This window comes from Herpailurus yagouaroundi, unplaced genomic scaffold, assembly GCF_014898765.1.
Source record: "Herpailurus yagouaroundi ecotype Mexico unplaced genomic scaffold, PumYag 100, whole genome shotgun sequence".
In the NCBI taxonomy this organism is placed as follows: Eukaryota; Metazoa; Chordata; class Mammalia; order Carnivora; family Felidae; genus Herpailurus; species Herpailurus yagouaroundi.
The window spans coordinates 7,532,796-7,546,377 of NW_024412391.1; the positions used below are offsets into that span (position 1 = coordinate 7,532,796).

General features: G+C 48.3%; 1 protein-coding gene across 4 annotated transcripts in view; it reads left to right on the top strand.

Annotated features, from left to right (window-relative positions):
* DENND2A (DENN domain containing 2A) overlaps positions 1 to 4,135 on the top strand; it is a 103,836-nt gene extending 99,701 nt beyond the window's left edge. For all 4 annotated transcript variants that reach the window (XM_040471792.1, XM_040471790.1, XM_040471791.1 and 1 more), the window contains 2 exons: positions 1,060 to 1,146; positions 2,274 to 4,135. In XM_040471792.1, coding sequence (XP_040327726.1) covers positions 1,060 to 1,146; positions 2,274 to 2,305 — 119 coding nt within the window. In that variant the 3' untranslated portion in view covers positions 2,306 to 4,135. The remainder of the gene's footprint in view (positions 1 to 1,059; positions 1,147 to 2,273) is intronic.
* The last annotated feature ends 9,447 nt before the right edge of the window (positions 4,136 to 13,582 follow it).

Sequence of the window (13,582 nt, forward strand, 5' to 3'; positions counted from 1 at the left end):
AGAGGCCACCCATTCCCCTCCTGCATTCTCTCTCCTCCCTCTTCCTGTCCCCTTTGGCTGGGTTCCATCGTATTTCCAGGGCTGGGGAGGCAAAGTATGTGAAGGAGGATCAGATCACTCCCCTCTCTTTCTTACATCATCTTAAGCCCTTTCGGGAATCGAAAAGCTGGAAATGTGGGTAAAGACGGTCACCGATGGGATTAGACCGGGGTCGGTGGAGAGACACTTACCACCCAGGTGCAGTGAGTAGGGAGGGCAGGGGGGTCCTGGGAGAGCCTCCGCCTGGGCCTTGCTGTCCTCTGGTGCTGTGATGGCAGAGACTAGGCTAAGGAACCAAAGCCCCACATTCCTGGAGCTCTTTGCAAAGTAATGATGGAGGCTGGCCACACTTCAGGTATTCTGATGAGTAGTAACTGAAGAGACAAAAGGAAATTGATTAAAGTATGAGTCACACTCCCCATGATAGGATTCCTTTAAAGAGAAGCTCTGCTTTACCGGCATATCTGTCTACAGATCACTATTTGATAGAAGGTCGAGAGACACAAAAGCTTAAAAGTAGCATGGAAGGCAGCCTCTATCCAGTGAAGACGATGAGAAAAGAAGACGGAATGGCTGAGGCTCCCGCCCTGGCCTCACACCTACGAGGTGCTGTGTCTGGCCCTGCTGAGCTGATAGATGGCTGATGGATTCCCAGGAAGCCAACCACTTGGCCAGCGTTCCTCGTATGGGAGGCTGCAGGAGTCCTGAAAGCCAGGGCCGTCTGGTTCATCCTCCAAACCGCATGCCTGGCACGGTATAGACACTTGGAAGGTGTTTGCTGAATAAAAATAGGATTTCACATACGGGTTGGCTTTCTAGCCTTCCAAAGACACTTACTGCACAAGGTTGGGCAATTATAAGGGCAATAAAAACCCTTAGAAACCTTACGATTCAGAGCATGTTTATAGGAGCCGCTCGTCTCAGAAGCAAGGTTTTTTTTATGGCAATAAGGAAATGGGTATGTTTAGAAGACAGGGAAAGAGAAGGGACTAAAATGGCTGGGATTTCTTTTGCCAACAGGTCTGTTTGAGGTCCGAGCCCAGGAGTACCTGGAAACACTCCCCAGTGGAGAACACAGTGGCGTCAATAGGTTCCTGAAGGGACTTGGTAAGGCCCAGCTGTCAGTCCCCAGCACCAGCCTCTGGTCCTTGGAGTCTCAGCCAGTTGCTTCCCCTGGGGTGGGTCCTAAATAATGCTGAGCTGTGCTTCCGCATCAGCATTGTAACCTCCTGTTCTAATCTGGCCCCAGAATATAAACTGAGGAAACTAAGGACCCCCCCCTGCTTTACAGCCCCCTGGGCTGTCTTGCTATCTTCCTTCGCTGTTATCTCCCGTGGTCTTTTTTTTTTTTTTTTTAACTTACATAGTTAAAGAGAGAGAGAGAGAGAGAGAGAGAGAGAGAGAGAGAGAGAGAGCAGGCTTGTGTGTAAGGGAGGAGCACAGGGGGAGGGAGAGAGAATCCCAAGCAGGCTCCACACCCTTAGTACAGAGCCCAATGCAGGGCTCGAACCCACAAACTAAGAGATCATGACCTGTGCTGAAATCAAGAGTTGGAAGCTTAACCAACTGAGCCACCCAGGTGTCCCCTTTTTTACTCCCACACTCTCAAATCTTCTGGGGAATTGAGTTTAGGAAGTGCGAAGGGAACCAGAGAAGGGTGTATGGCAGGAAAGGCCTGGACTAGCCTCCAAGTGGCCCTGAAAAGTGGAAACGTAAGAATTATAAGGACCTGGGGGTGCCTGGCTGACTCAGTCAGTGGAGCGTGCAACTCTTGAGCTCAGGGTTATGAGTTTGAGCCCTATGTTGGGTGTAGAGATTACTTAAAAAAATAAATAAAAATTAAAAGGAAAATAAAAGAATCGTAAGGACTTTGGTTGAATTGCACTGACAAAGCACAGGAGGAGCTACACGTGGCCGTACTGTGCCTGCCCCGACCCACCGGGCCGCCAGGAGTCTTCTCCATCCTTGGCTCCTCAAGGACACGGCACATTCAGTGCTTCCTGTGTCACCAGTGCAGGAGCAAAGCCTCCTTTCCGGCTCTGAAGCTCTTCCTTTCAAAACTCCCACCTCTGGGGAAGATCCCTTTTTGTCACAGAAGGGCACACAGAGAGGCTTCAGAGGTGACACCGGAGGCCACACTTGTCCACACCGCGTCTGGGATGAAAAGAGCGGGATTTCACTTTTGTCCGCCTGGTGAAATGTTCTCGTTTTCTTTTCTTTTTTTTTTTTTTTAGGCAATAAAATGAAGTTTCTCCACAAGAAATAACCTTCGGCTCATCCTCAAGGGGAAACTTCCTCCTAGTGCAAGCACATTTAAAAAAAAAAAACAGTCCTAGTGGCCTTTCTGAAACGCTGGGTCCTGGTTGTCCCACGTGTGGGGTGAAGGCCAGGATGGTTTCCGGCTGCCGCACAGCCTCCCCAGGACCCAGGGCCCAAGAGCCGTGCAGCAGGTGCTGCTTCTCCAGAACAGCGCTGTGAAGGGGACCTGAGACCAGGCATGTCACCGACATTCAGATGTATTGTTTGGGTTGTTGGGTTTGGGACTTTTTATATTTTTAACCTTAGGTATTAAAAGAAAGAAAAGTGTTTGGGTTTTCTTTTTATTATGCCAGGGCTAGGAAGAGTCTCTACTGCCCTGTGCCATCTTGCCCTGGTTCATCCTGCCTGGCAGCTGGGCTCTGAAGCCAAGAGGAGGGAGGAGGAGGAGGGCAGGAGCAGTGACCAGGGACTTAGAAACAACGTGCTCCTCCGGCAGAAGCGGGGACAGAGGCAGGTGTCAGGGGAGGAGGGCTGTGGCGATGCCTACCACGCTCCTGCTCACAAGTAGGGGGGTGGGGGTGGGGGACACCTTTCCTCTCCCCGAAAGGATTGGCCTGTGTGTGGAATCCTGAGGTCATATCGGGGCTGTAGGAACAGTTGCCTCCTGGGATGAGCTGCACTTGAGGCCAGCCAGTGATGCCACCTGGTGGCCAAGGTCATTTGTTGTACAACCCAGTCGTCTCGTCCCCAAAGGACCTGACTCCTCTGGATGGCCTTCTCTCTTCAAAGCCGTAGCATCACTCACTGCCCAAGCAGTCCATGACTTTTAGAGGCACACACAAAAAGGAAATCTCCTGCTAAGGTCTGTTAAGGAAACGTTCTTGGGGTCCTTAAAACACGGAAGCCACAGCTTTGACCCTATTCCCATTTATATCGTAGGAAACGTTCCCATCTCGTTGTAGGGACCCAAATCGGCATAAGTGAAATAGTACATGTGCAGGAAAAATGGAGGGGCTTGTGGTGTTGATGTTAACAAGAGGGGCATCCAGACTTTGGGGTTAGCTTCCTCAGACCTGTGCTCCAGCGAGGAGGCTTACTCCTCTGGACCAGAAGCAGGGAGGTGTGGAAGAGGCTGCACCCCAAGTGCCATCCTGCAAGGGCTGCAGGGGGGACGCAGGAAAAGAATGGTGGGCAGCACAGGCAAGTTCTCAAGCAGGCCTCAGGCCCACCACCACAGCATATCCCGCTGGTTGATCCCCTCCGGACGGCACCAGCAGTCTGAACTCTGTAATGGCCCAAGGACCTGTGCCACTTGGCAGAGGTTCTCACCTTTAGGGAGTTGGGAGCAAGGAGTCTTCTAAGGGAAAAAAAAAAAAAGAACAAGAAGGAAAATGAAGAAGAGGTTGACCTGTCATTCTCCATTAAAGGTTCTTAACTGGAGTCATGAATGACCCCCTCCCACCTGCAGGTTGTATCCAAGCTTTGGTATGTCCATTTGTTTTTTAGGAGAGAGGATCCATGGTTTATATCAGATTCTCAAAGGGGTCCAAGACCCCCCAAAATGGTAGGAACCAGTCTATACATCACAGTTAACCTGGGTAGGTATGTGTGTTGGGGTTGGGGGGCGGGGGAGACTGAATAGGCGTCTCTTGAGTCTTGGGAGCTCAGGAATTTGTACCTAACAAGCTCCTCAGATTAGTTTATTTTATTAATACCAATATTCTACCCAGAGATGATCACTTTTAATATTTTGGAATATACCTTCTTTTCTAACTTATTTCATATTATATTGTTTACTTAACACCTCCAGGTGAATAAATACACATCTTTGTCAACATTTCTTATGATTGTGTAACACTCTATTTTATAGATGTACTAAAAGTTATTTTACCAATCCTCTACCTTTCTGCATGCAGGATATTTGCAGTTTTTAATATCCTAAAGAGCATTGAGAAAAGCATCATTGTATAAGTATCTCAGTACTTTGCCTTATTTTCATTTTCATTTTTGCTTGAAGTAAAATATACATAACAGAAAAGTTCTCCGATCGTGAGTATACGGCATAACAAACCTTTGCAAATGACCACATTCGTGTAACCATCACTCAGGTCAAGAAGATAACATCATCAGACCCTGGAGAACCCTCCTACCCGCCTTCCCAGCGTTCCTCCGGTCCAACTCTGCTTATGTTCAAACTAAATCAACTGAAAAGTTGTCTACAATTTGCAAAGTGGGAAATTAGGCTGGGGAGGGTCAGAGGCAAGATAAACAAAGCAGAATTGTAATCCCAGCTCACAGTTTAGGGCAGACTGTGGATGGACAACACTGTTCGGGTTCAGAAACCAAGTGTGGCTGGAAGACCTGGGTGGGCTAGACCAGATGACCGCCACTCAGCCTATGTGTCGTGCCTCACACGGAGCATCTGTCCAAGAACCAAGTCCTCTAATGCCAAGAAAAAGCATACATTTTAACGAAGAATGTGTATGTGTTTGCAAGCACTCTGTTATTGCATTTCGGTTCACATGGTCCATTTCCCCCAGGCAGTGGGGATAATCCTTCTGCCTCCTTGATCCTTGACAGCCTCCTTCATACCCACCCCATTTCTCCCCCCCCACCCCCCGCTTTTTATTATATTGGGATGAAATTCACAGAACATAAAATTAATCATTTTTTTCTTTTTTCAAGTTTATTTATTTTGAAAGAGAGAATGAACAAGGAGGGGCAGACAGAAAGAGGGACAGAGGATCTGAAGTAGGCTCTGTGCTGAGAGCAGAGAGCCTGATGTGGGGCTCTCTCAGGAGATCATGACCTGAGCCAAAGTCAGTTGTTTAACCCACTGAGCCACCCAGGCGCCCCTAAAATTAATCATTTTGAAGTGAAAAATTCACTGCCATTTGGTACACTCATAACATTAGCAACAACCAAAACCATTTTCATCATCCAAAAATTAAACATTTAAACACTAAACAGTTACTCCCATTCCCTCCTCCCCCCTGCCCCTGGCAACCATGAATCTTCTTGCTTTGTCTATGGATTTATCTATTCTGGATATTATAAACAGGATCACATCATGTCACCTGTGTCTGGTTGCTTTCACTTAGTATAATGTTTTCAAGGTTCATCCAGGCTCTAGCACGGGTGAGAACTTCATTCCTTTTTATGGCTGAATGATATTCATTGTATGGATAGACCACATTCTGTTTATTCATTCTTCCATCAACGGACACTGGCTTTATTGCCACCTCTTGGCTATTGTGACTAGTACGGCTACAAACGTGTGTGCATGTATTTATTTAAATACCTGTTGTCAATTTCTTTGAGTAGATACACCTAGGAGTGGGATTGCGGGTCATATAGAAATTTCTACATTTAAATTTAGACGGGGGCGCCTGGCTGGTTCGCTTGGCAGAACCTGAGACTCTTGATCTTGGGGTTGTGAGTTCAAGCCCCACATTGGGTGTAGAGATTGTATATTAAAAAAATTTTTGGAGGAACCACCAAACTATTTTCCACAGTGGCTACATTGATTTTCATTCCCACCCCCAATGTGTGAGGGCACCCCCCCCCCACCTTTCAATGTTCCATTCCTTTCTTCAGACAGGTTCCAGCTTGCTTAGCTATCCCCATCACCTTCCAGCCATACCTCTCAGAGACCCCTGATTTCTCAGGGGGGGGGGGGGAGTTGGCACCCCCTGCATCAGAATCACCTTGAGTACGAGTTTGAAATGCAGATTCCTGGGACCCACCTTAACCTATCTAGGGCTCAAGCCCTGCAACCCTTGATTGGCCAGGAGTTCACCAAACATCTTCAGACATTTACAGGACTCTGTCTTAGGTGACTCACTTCCTCAGGTGACTGATCTCCTCCCTTATAAGCAAATTCTCCTTTATGTTTCGCTGACAGAGAGTAATCTTAGGGCCAAGTTTTGGAAATGAGACTTTTGCGTGAATGTCCTGATTTCAGCATTACCTAAGGGCTCCTAAAATGCTCTGCAAAATAAAAACATAAATGGGTATAAGCTTGCAAGGGGTCACCCACACTCATATGAGATATCAAAGCTGGTGAACTAGGTTTTTGAGAAAGGTCCCATCATTCTAGTTACCTGGCATAGGCTTGAAAGCAAGCCCAAGGTGGTACATGCTAGGCCCCCAAAAATCCCGAGGAGAGATTGCTGTAGGAGTGAGCTCAGGGGAGGGTGAGGTGGGTGTGCGCAGGGCAGGCGGGGGGGGGGGGGGGGGGAGGCTCAGACTTCACAAGGAGTTGATGTGAGCTGAGTCCAGAGCCCAACTTGGGTGGGCAGGAAGGGCTGAAACAGGCAGAGGAAGAAGGGAGATTCTGGCCTGAGCCAAGGTTAGTAAGAAAAGCAAAGGGCAGGTGAGAAGGGCCATTGAACTGCTGGCACCTGTTAAGGCCAATTAACTTGGCTCGTCCGGTGGCCACACCTCACCCTCACCCAGATCCTGGGCGGGGTGCAACTGGCAACCTCTGCCTCCTTTTTGGTTACAATTCACAGAGGCCTGGTGCCAGCTTCCCTGGCAATGGGTCAAAAAGCAAACAGCGTCACCGTCGATCAACTCCGGGCACCTCAGCCAGCTGCCCTGCCTGTCTTCCTCTCCTCTGCCTACAACCCACCCCAGCTGTCTTCCTAGGAGCACACAGTTAAGTCCTGCACCCAAACCTCACGACGGTTGTTCTTCCTACAGCAGAGTTCATTCTCTTACCCCTATGGGCAGAGTGTGGACCGAGTTCTCTTTCTGGCAGAGAACTCCAGATTCATGCGGACTCACCCCTCCCCTCTCTGACAGGTATGAAGGGGCTTATCCAGTGGGGCTCCGGGGAGGCGGGCAACTACCTGAGCCGACCAGAGCCCCAGTGCCTGGAGTTTAGCTTGGGTCTCGGGGCATAGGTCGCTCTTCGGGCCCTCGCTGCCTTGCCTTACCCTGGGAAAGCTCTCAGCGGGACCAGACACAGCACAGCAGCCTCAAGCCAAGCCGGGTCGGCAGCTAGGATGACTCAGGGTGGGGTGGGTCAGGGCCCTTCCCGGCAGCAGCGCGGGGTGTCCGCTCCGCCCACGTCCTTGGCCTTGGCCAACCAGGTGGCCCTTCGAGCCCAGTCAGGCCCCTGCTGAGTGAGGAAGTGGTGCTGTGGAGGCAGAGTGAAGCCAAAAGCTGCCACATATCTTGAGATGGGGCATTTGCTTCCTGCGGGAGCTAGTGGGGTAAAGGCCATGCTCCGCCAGGCAGGACGGTCACCATCCGGCACTTTTTAGCCACATCAAAATATTGGGCTTTCAAAACAAAACAAAACAAAACAAAAAAACCAAATGTTGGTCTGGATAACCACGTGAATGTACTTAATGCCACTGAGCTATATAGTCTAAAAATGGCTAAAACGATACATTGTTTTAATATGTTGGAGCGCCTGGGTGGCTCAGTCGGTTAAGCATCTGACTTCTGCTCAGGTCATGATCTCATGGTTTGTGAGTTCGAGCCCCGCGTCTGGCTCTGTGCTGACAGCTCAGAGCGTGGAGCCTGCTTCCAATTCTGTGTCTCCCTCTTCCTCTGCCCCTCCTCCGCTCACATTCTGTCTGTCTCTCTCTCAAAAAATAAATAAACAATTTTTTTAAATATTGGTTTATTTATTTTGAGATGGAGAGAGAGAGAGAGAAAGAGATAAAAAGCAGGGTAAGGGCAGAGACGGAGAGAGAGAATCTCAAGCAGGCTCCACACGGAGTGCGGGTATCGACGCGGGGCTCAATTTCACCACAGTGAGATCGTGACCTGAGTCAAAATCAAGAGTCAGATGTTCAACGGAGCCACCCAGGTGACCCTAAAATGATACATTTTATGTTGTGTGCCTGTTAAACCTCCTCTGAAACACACACACACACACACACACACACACACACACACAGCAACAATGTTGCACTGCATGTATATTCTAGTGCAATTATCTTAACTTTGGACATACATCATTCACACACATATTTCTATAAGATAAACGCCAACTTCTCCCTCTATGTAATGGCTTCCTTCCATTCCAATGGTATTGTCCCACCAAATCTACATACTAAAGTTATATATATTCTTCTCAAAATTTTGTTTTCTTACTGTTCCAGGCCTGGTCCAGGAAACTGAAGGAATTCCTTAATGCCTTCCTCTGTGGTCTCAGGGTAAGACATGGAGCCTTAGGACAATACGCCGAGCGTTGTGCTGGCTGACAGATTTCTGCTAAAGCCTGGTCCTCCCTCTGTCCTCTCCTTTCTGCAACTCAGCTGCAGGCAGGACGGCCCCCCACTTTCCCCTCAGCCCCCAGAACTCAATCGTCCCTCTTCCCTCAGGGCCCTGAGGTAGGTAGCTGTGGGGATGACAGCTGAAGTCACGCCTTCCAGGCATTTCTGCTTCTGCTTCCGACTCTCCAGCTTTAAGAGTTGACACTGGTGCTTAGGGGGATATTTTGGGGGGTGGGGAGGCGGCTGTCCTGAATGGTACCCTTGATTTGCCATCGCCTCCCTGACTGTACCTGCCTAGTTCCTCACAGGTTCCACACCACCCAAACCCTCCACTGTCTGAGACAACACAGATGGCCCTGGGCCCTCACACACACATGCACACACACACTGGTGACCTTCAGGGGAACACTGAAACCCCTCCACTTTAAACAGCACGGAGGGACACCTGGGTGCCTCTGTGGGGTAAGCATCTGACCTCAGCCTCTCGCTTCATGAGTTCGAGCCCCACACGGGCTGTGTGCTGTCAGTGAGGAGCCTGCTTTGGACCCTCTGTCCCCCTCTCTCTCTCTGCCCCTCCCCTGCTCACGTGTGCACATGCTCACACTCTTTCTCTCACTCAAATAAATAAATATGAAAACAAATAATAAAATAAAATGTAATAATTCCCAAACCCAGGCCCCTTCTCCCAGGGAGTCACCCAAGCTTCCACCCACAGCAGTTAAAAAAGAGCTGAGATTAGACAGTGCTGAAGGTCACTGTCAAAACCAGAGAGATGTACATGTTGAAAGGGTGAACTGTACAGCACATGAGCTATATTTCAGTTAAGCTCAGAGTGAAGGCCGGCCACTGGGGGACAAGGAGAAGTGAAGCCTGGCGTAGGGTAGAACCTGTGCCTGTCGTGGTCCCTGGGGGGGTCGTGGGACCAAACCAGCCGCAGCCCAGAGAAGAAGCAGGAGAACAGAAGCCCTGTCTTGGTGTTGGGCTCTGAGGCCTGCCATCGCAGCAACCCCTGCGACGGCTAACCGCCCCCCCCAGCGAGCACTGCCATTCTGTGTCACGGTCGTCACGTGCACGGCCACAACTGGTAGTTAGCATCACCCCTTCCCTCAGGCCCCGTGAGGTCACACACACATGGTCTGGGCACCCAGGCATCTCCCCGATGAGCCCTCCTCCCAGGGACACAGCCACGGGCCGCATCCAACATTTCCCCGAATCCCGGCGTTTCTTCCAGCCCATGAAACCCGGAACAGCTCGAACATTCTGTCCGGGGGCCACAGCCCCCCTTCCTTGGCAGGCTCCCCACGGAGGAGACCAGGACGGCAAATGGGCCTCGTTCTTCTGAAAGAGGCATGAGAAAGCCAGACTGTTTCTGTCATGCTTTTTCCCCACACTCACTCCTCTGTGGCTGGGGAAGGACATTTGCAGTGTTTGCACTGTATTGAAAAGGCGAGACTGGGGCCCAAGACCACAGAGAGGCTGCCTTCCCCCCTCCAAGACCTGCAGGGCCAAGGGTGGGGAAGACGAGGTACTTGAAGAAGGAGCTGAAGCCACTTCAAAGTGTCCCTGAGTCACACCGTCACCTGGGGCCCAGAAAAGTGGTTTTCTATATGGAGAAAGAAGAAAATTGGCCCCCTACCTCAGACCATGCATACAAACTAACTCCAGGGGTTTCAGTGTACTCACCAGAAGGTCACGGATTCCGGAGACTGGGAGACTGCATGGGTTTGAATTCTGGCCTCCCCCTCACTGGCTGGGGGACCTGGAGTGAGTTACCCAACGTCTCCGGTTTCCTCATCTAAAAGATTAAAGTAATAAATAGAGCTTTTATGAGGTTGAAATTAGTTGATTTTTGTAATGTTTATTTATGTACTTATTTTGGGAGACAGAGAGTGCGAGAGAGCATGGGGCGGGGGGGCAGAGGGAAAAGGAGAGAGAGAGAATCCCAAGCAGTTTCCATGCTGTCAGCACAGAGCACAATGTGGGGCTCCGACCATGAACCATGAGATCATGACCTGACCTGAAATCAAGAGTCAAACGCTTAACTCACTGAGCCACCCAGGCGCCCCTAAATTAGTTAATATTTTTAAGGTTTGGAACTTGGTAAGCACCACTGAACAGCTTGTTAAATCAAAATGTTGGGGCACCTGGTTGGCTCGGTCGACAGAACATGAGACTCTTGATCTTTAAGGTCATGAGTTCAAGCTCCACGTTGGGTGTAGAGCTTACCTAAAGAAAAATAATAAATTAATAAAAATTTTTCAAATTCAGGAGGTGACTGTGTGTTGGGATGGGAGAATTCACTAGAAAGGAGCAGGAAGGGGCATGGGGGCTCCAATCAGAGCCTTCTATCCCGTTTGGGTGGTGACCATATGAGTCATACAGGTGTCAGAATTCACTGAACAACAATTAAGATCTGTGCATATTATTGTATTTACATTACGTCTCAATTTAAAAAAAACAAAACAGAAATATGGGGTTGGGGGGGAAACTTCTCCTCATCAAAAGATACCATCTGTACTGTGGAAAGATAAGCCACACATCGGGGGAAAGATATTTGTAACACATATCACTATCATCACCATCAGAGGGTTAATACCTGGAATATAGAATGAGCCCCTAAAGGGGCACCTGGGTGGCTCAGTCAGTTAAGCCTCTGACTCTTGATTTCATGGGATCGAGCCCTGAATCTGGCCCTACACTGACAGCACAGACCTGCTTGGGGGTTCTCTCTCTCTGCCCCTCCCCCTACCTCTCAAAATAAATAAACTTAAAAAAAAAAATGAGCCCCTAAAAATCAATAGGAAAAAGGAACCAATTCAACACAAACATAGGCAAAAGAACTGTGTGGTAACTTGATAGAAGAGGAAATACAAATGGTCTATAAATATACAAAAAGATTTTCAAATACAATATTAATCAGGTAAATGCAAATCGAAACCACAAAGTATTTCCATTTCAAACTTCCCTGATGATCAAAAATTAAAGTCAGGTGATACTGGAAGTTGAAATATAAGTCACTTTGCATATCATAAAACTTACTCTTGTGAAGTGGAGAGGTTTGTAGTTTCTAGTCTAGTCACAAAGTTGTGCCACTGTCACGAGTACTTAATTCCACAACATTTTCATCACCTCGGAAAGATCTCCTGTATCTGAAACTGCTCTGGGCCTCAGCTGTGGGTGATGAGCGGGAGTGAGAAGAGCAGGGTCTTGGGGACGCTCAGCTCCTTTCCAACGTGTAGGATAAAGTGTAAGAGCATGGAGAAGCAGGATAGGATAGGAGTCAACAGGATAGCCACTTTGGAAAACTGACCAAAGACCCAGGAATCCCACTCCGACGTGTATACCCAACAAAATGCATGCATATGCGCACCAAAAGATGTGCATGAGAATATTCATAGCAGCATTATTTGTAACGGTCCAAAACGGGATATAGGGAAATATACATCAACGGTACAGTGTACACACAGGGGCGCCTGGCTGGCTCAGTTGGTAGGGCACACAACTCTTGATCTCAGGGTTGTTGAGTTCATTGGGTGTGAAGATTACTTAAAAATAAAATAAAGTAAGTGCCCCTGGGTGGCTCAGTCGGTTAAGCGTCCAACTTCAGCTTAGGTCATGATCTCCCAGTCTATGGGTTCAAGCCTTGCGTCGGGCTCTGTGCTGACAGCTCAGAGCCTGAAGCCTACTTCAGATTCTGTGTCTGTCTCTCTCTCTGCCCCTCCCCTGCTCTCTCTCTCTCTCTCTCTCTGAAAAATAAATAAACATTAAAAAAAATTTTATACATAAAATAAAATCCCCCCCCCAAAAAAAAAGAACAGTGAGGCACCTGGGTGGCTCAGTCAGTTGAGCACCCAACTCCTGATTTCAGCTCAGGTCATGATCCAAAGCCCCATGTCAGGCTCTGCAGTGAGCGCGGAGCCTGCTTAAAATTCTCTCTCTCCCTCTGCCCCTCTCTCCCTAAAATTAAAAAATTTTAATTTTTTAAATTTAAATTTAAATTTTTAAATTTAAATCTCTCTCTAAAATTAAAAAAAAAATCATTCTAAAAAAACAAAACAAAAAACAGTAAAATGTATAAGTAAGGTGTGGTACAACCATGCAATGGAATACTATCCAGCACTGAAATGAACGAACTACAGCTACACTCAACCAGTGTAGGCTAATCTCTCAAACATAAGCCAAAGCAGCAAGAAAGAGAAGGGATCATTATGATTCCATTTAAATAGAATTCAAAAAATTTAAAGTTTTTATTTTTGACAAAGAGAGAGAGAAAGAGAGAGCATGTGCACAATTGGGGAAGGGGCAGAGAGAGAGAGACAGAATCCAAAGCAGGCTACAGGTTCTCAGCTGTTGGCCGAGAGCCCAAGGCGGGGCTCAAACTCAGCAACTTGGAGATCATGATCTGAGCCAATGTCGGCACTTAACCAACTGAGCCACTCAGGCACCCTGTCCATTTAAATAGAATTTTAAAACAGGCAAACCTAATAATGTTTTACTTAGGATTCCATATGTAGGTAGAAAAAAATGTAACAAATGGAAAAATTAATACAAAATTTAGGACTGTAGTTTCCTGGGGGCCAGGCTGTTCTGGAAGAGGCACATAGGGCAGGGCTTCTAGGAAATGATCATATTCTCCTTGTTGATATGGGTGGTAGGTACAGGTGTGTGTGTGTGTGTGTGTGTGTGTGTGTGTGTGTTTAATTTTTTTTTTTTAACATTTATTTATTTTTGAGAGACAGAGACAGCATGAGCAGGGGAGGGGCAGAGAGAGAGGGAGACACAGAATCTGAAGCAGGCTCCAGGCTCCAAGCTGTTGCACAGAGCCCGACGCGGGGCTCGAGCCTACAAACCACGAGACCATGACCTGAGCCGAAGTCGGATGTTTAACTGGCTGAGCCACCCAGGCGCCCCTGTGTGTGTGTGTTTTAAATGTTTATTTTTTGGGGGGAGAGAGAGACACACACACAGACAGAGTGCAAGTAGAGAAGGGGCAGAGAGAGAGGGAGACACAATAGAAAGCAGGCCCCAGGCTCCAGCTGTCAGCACAGAGC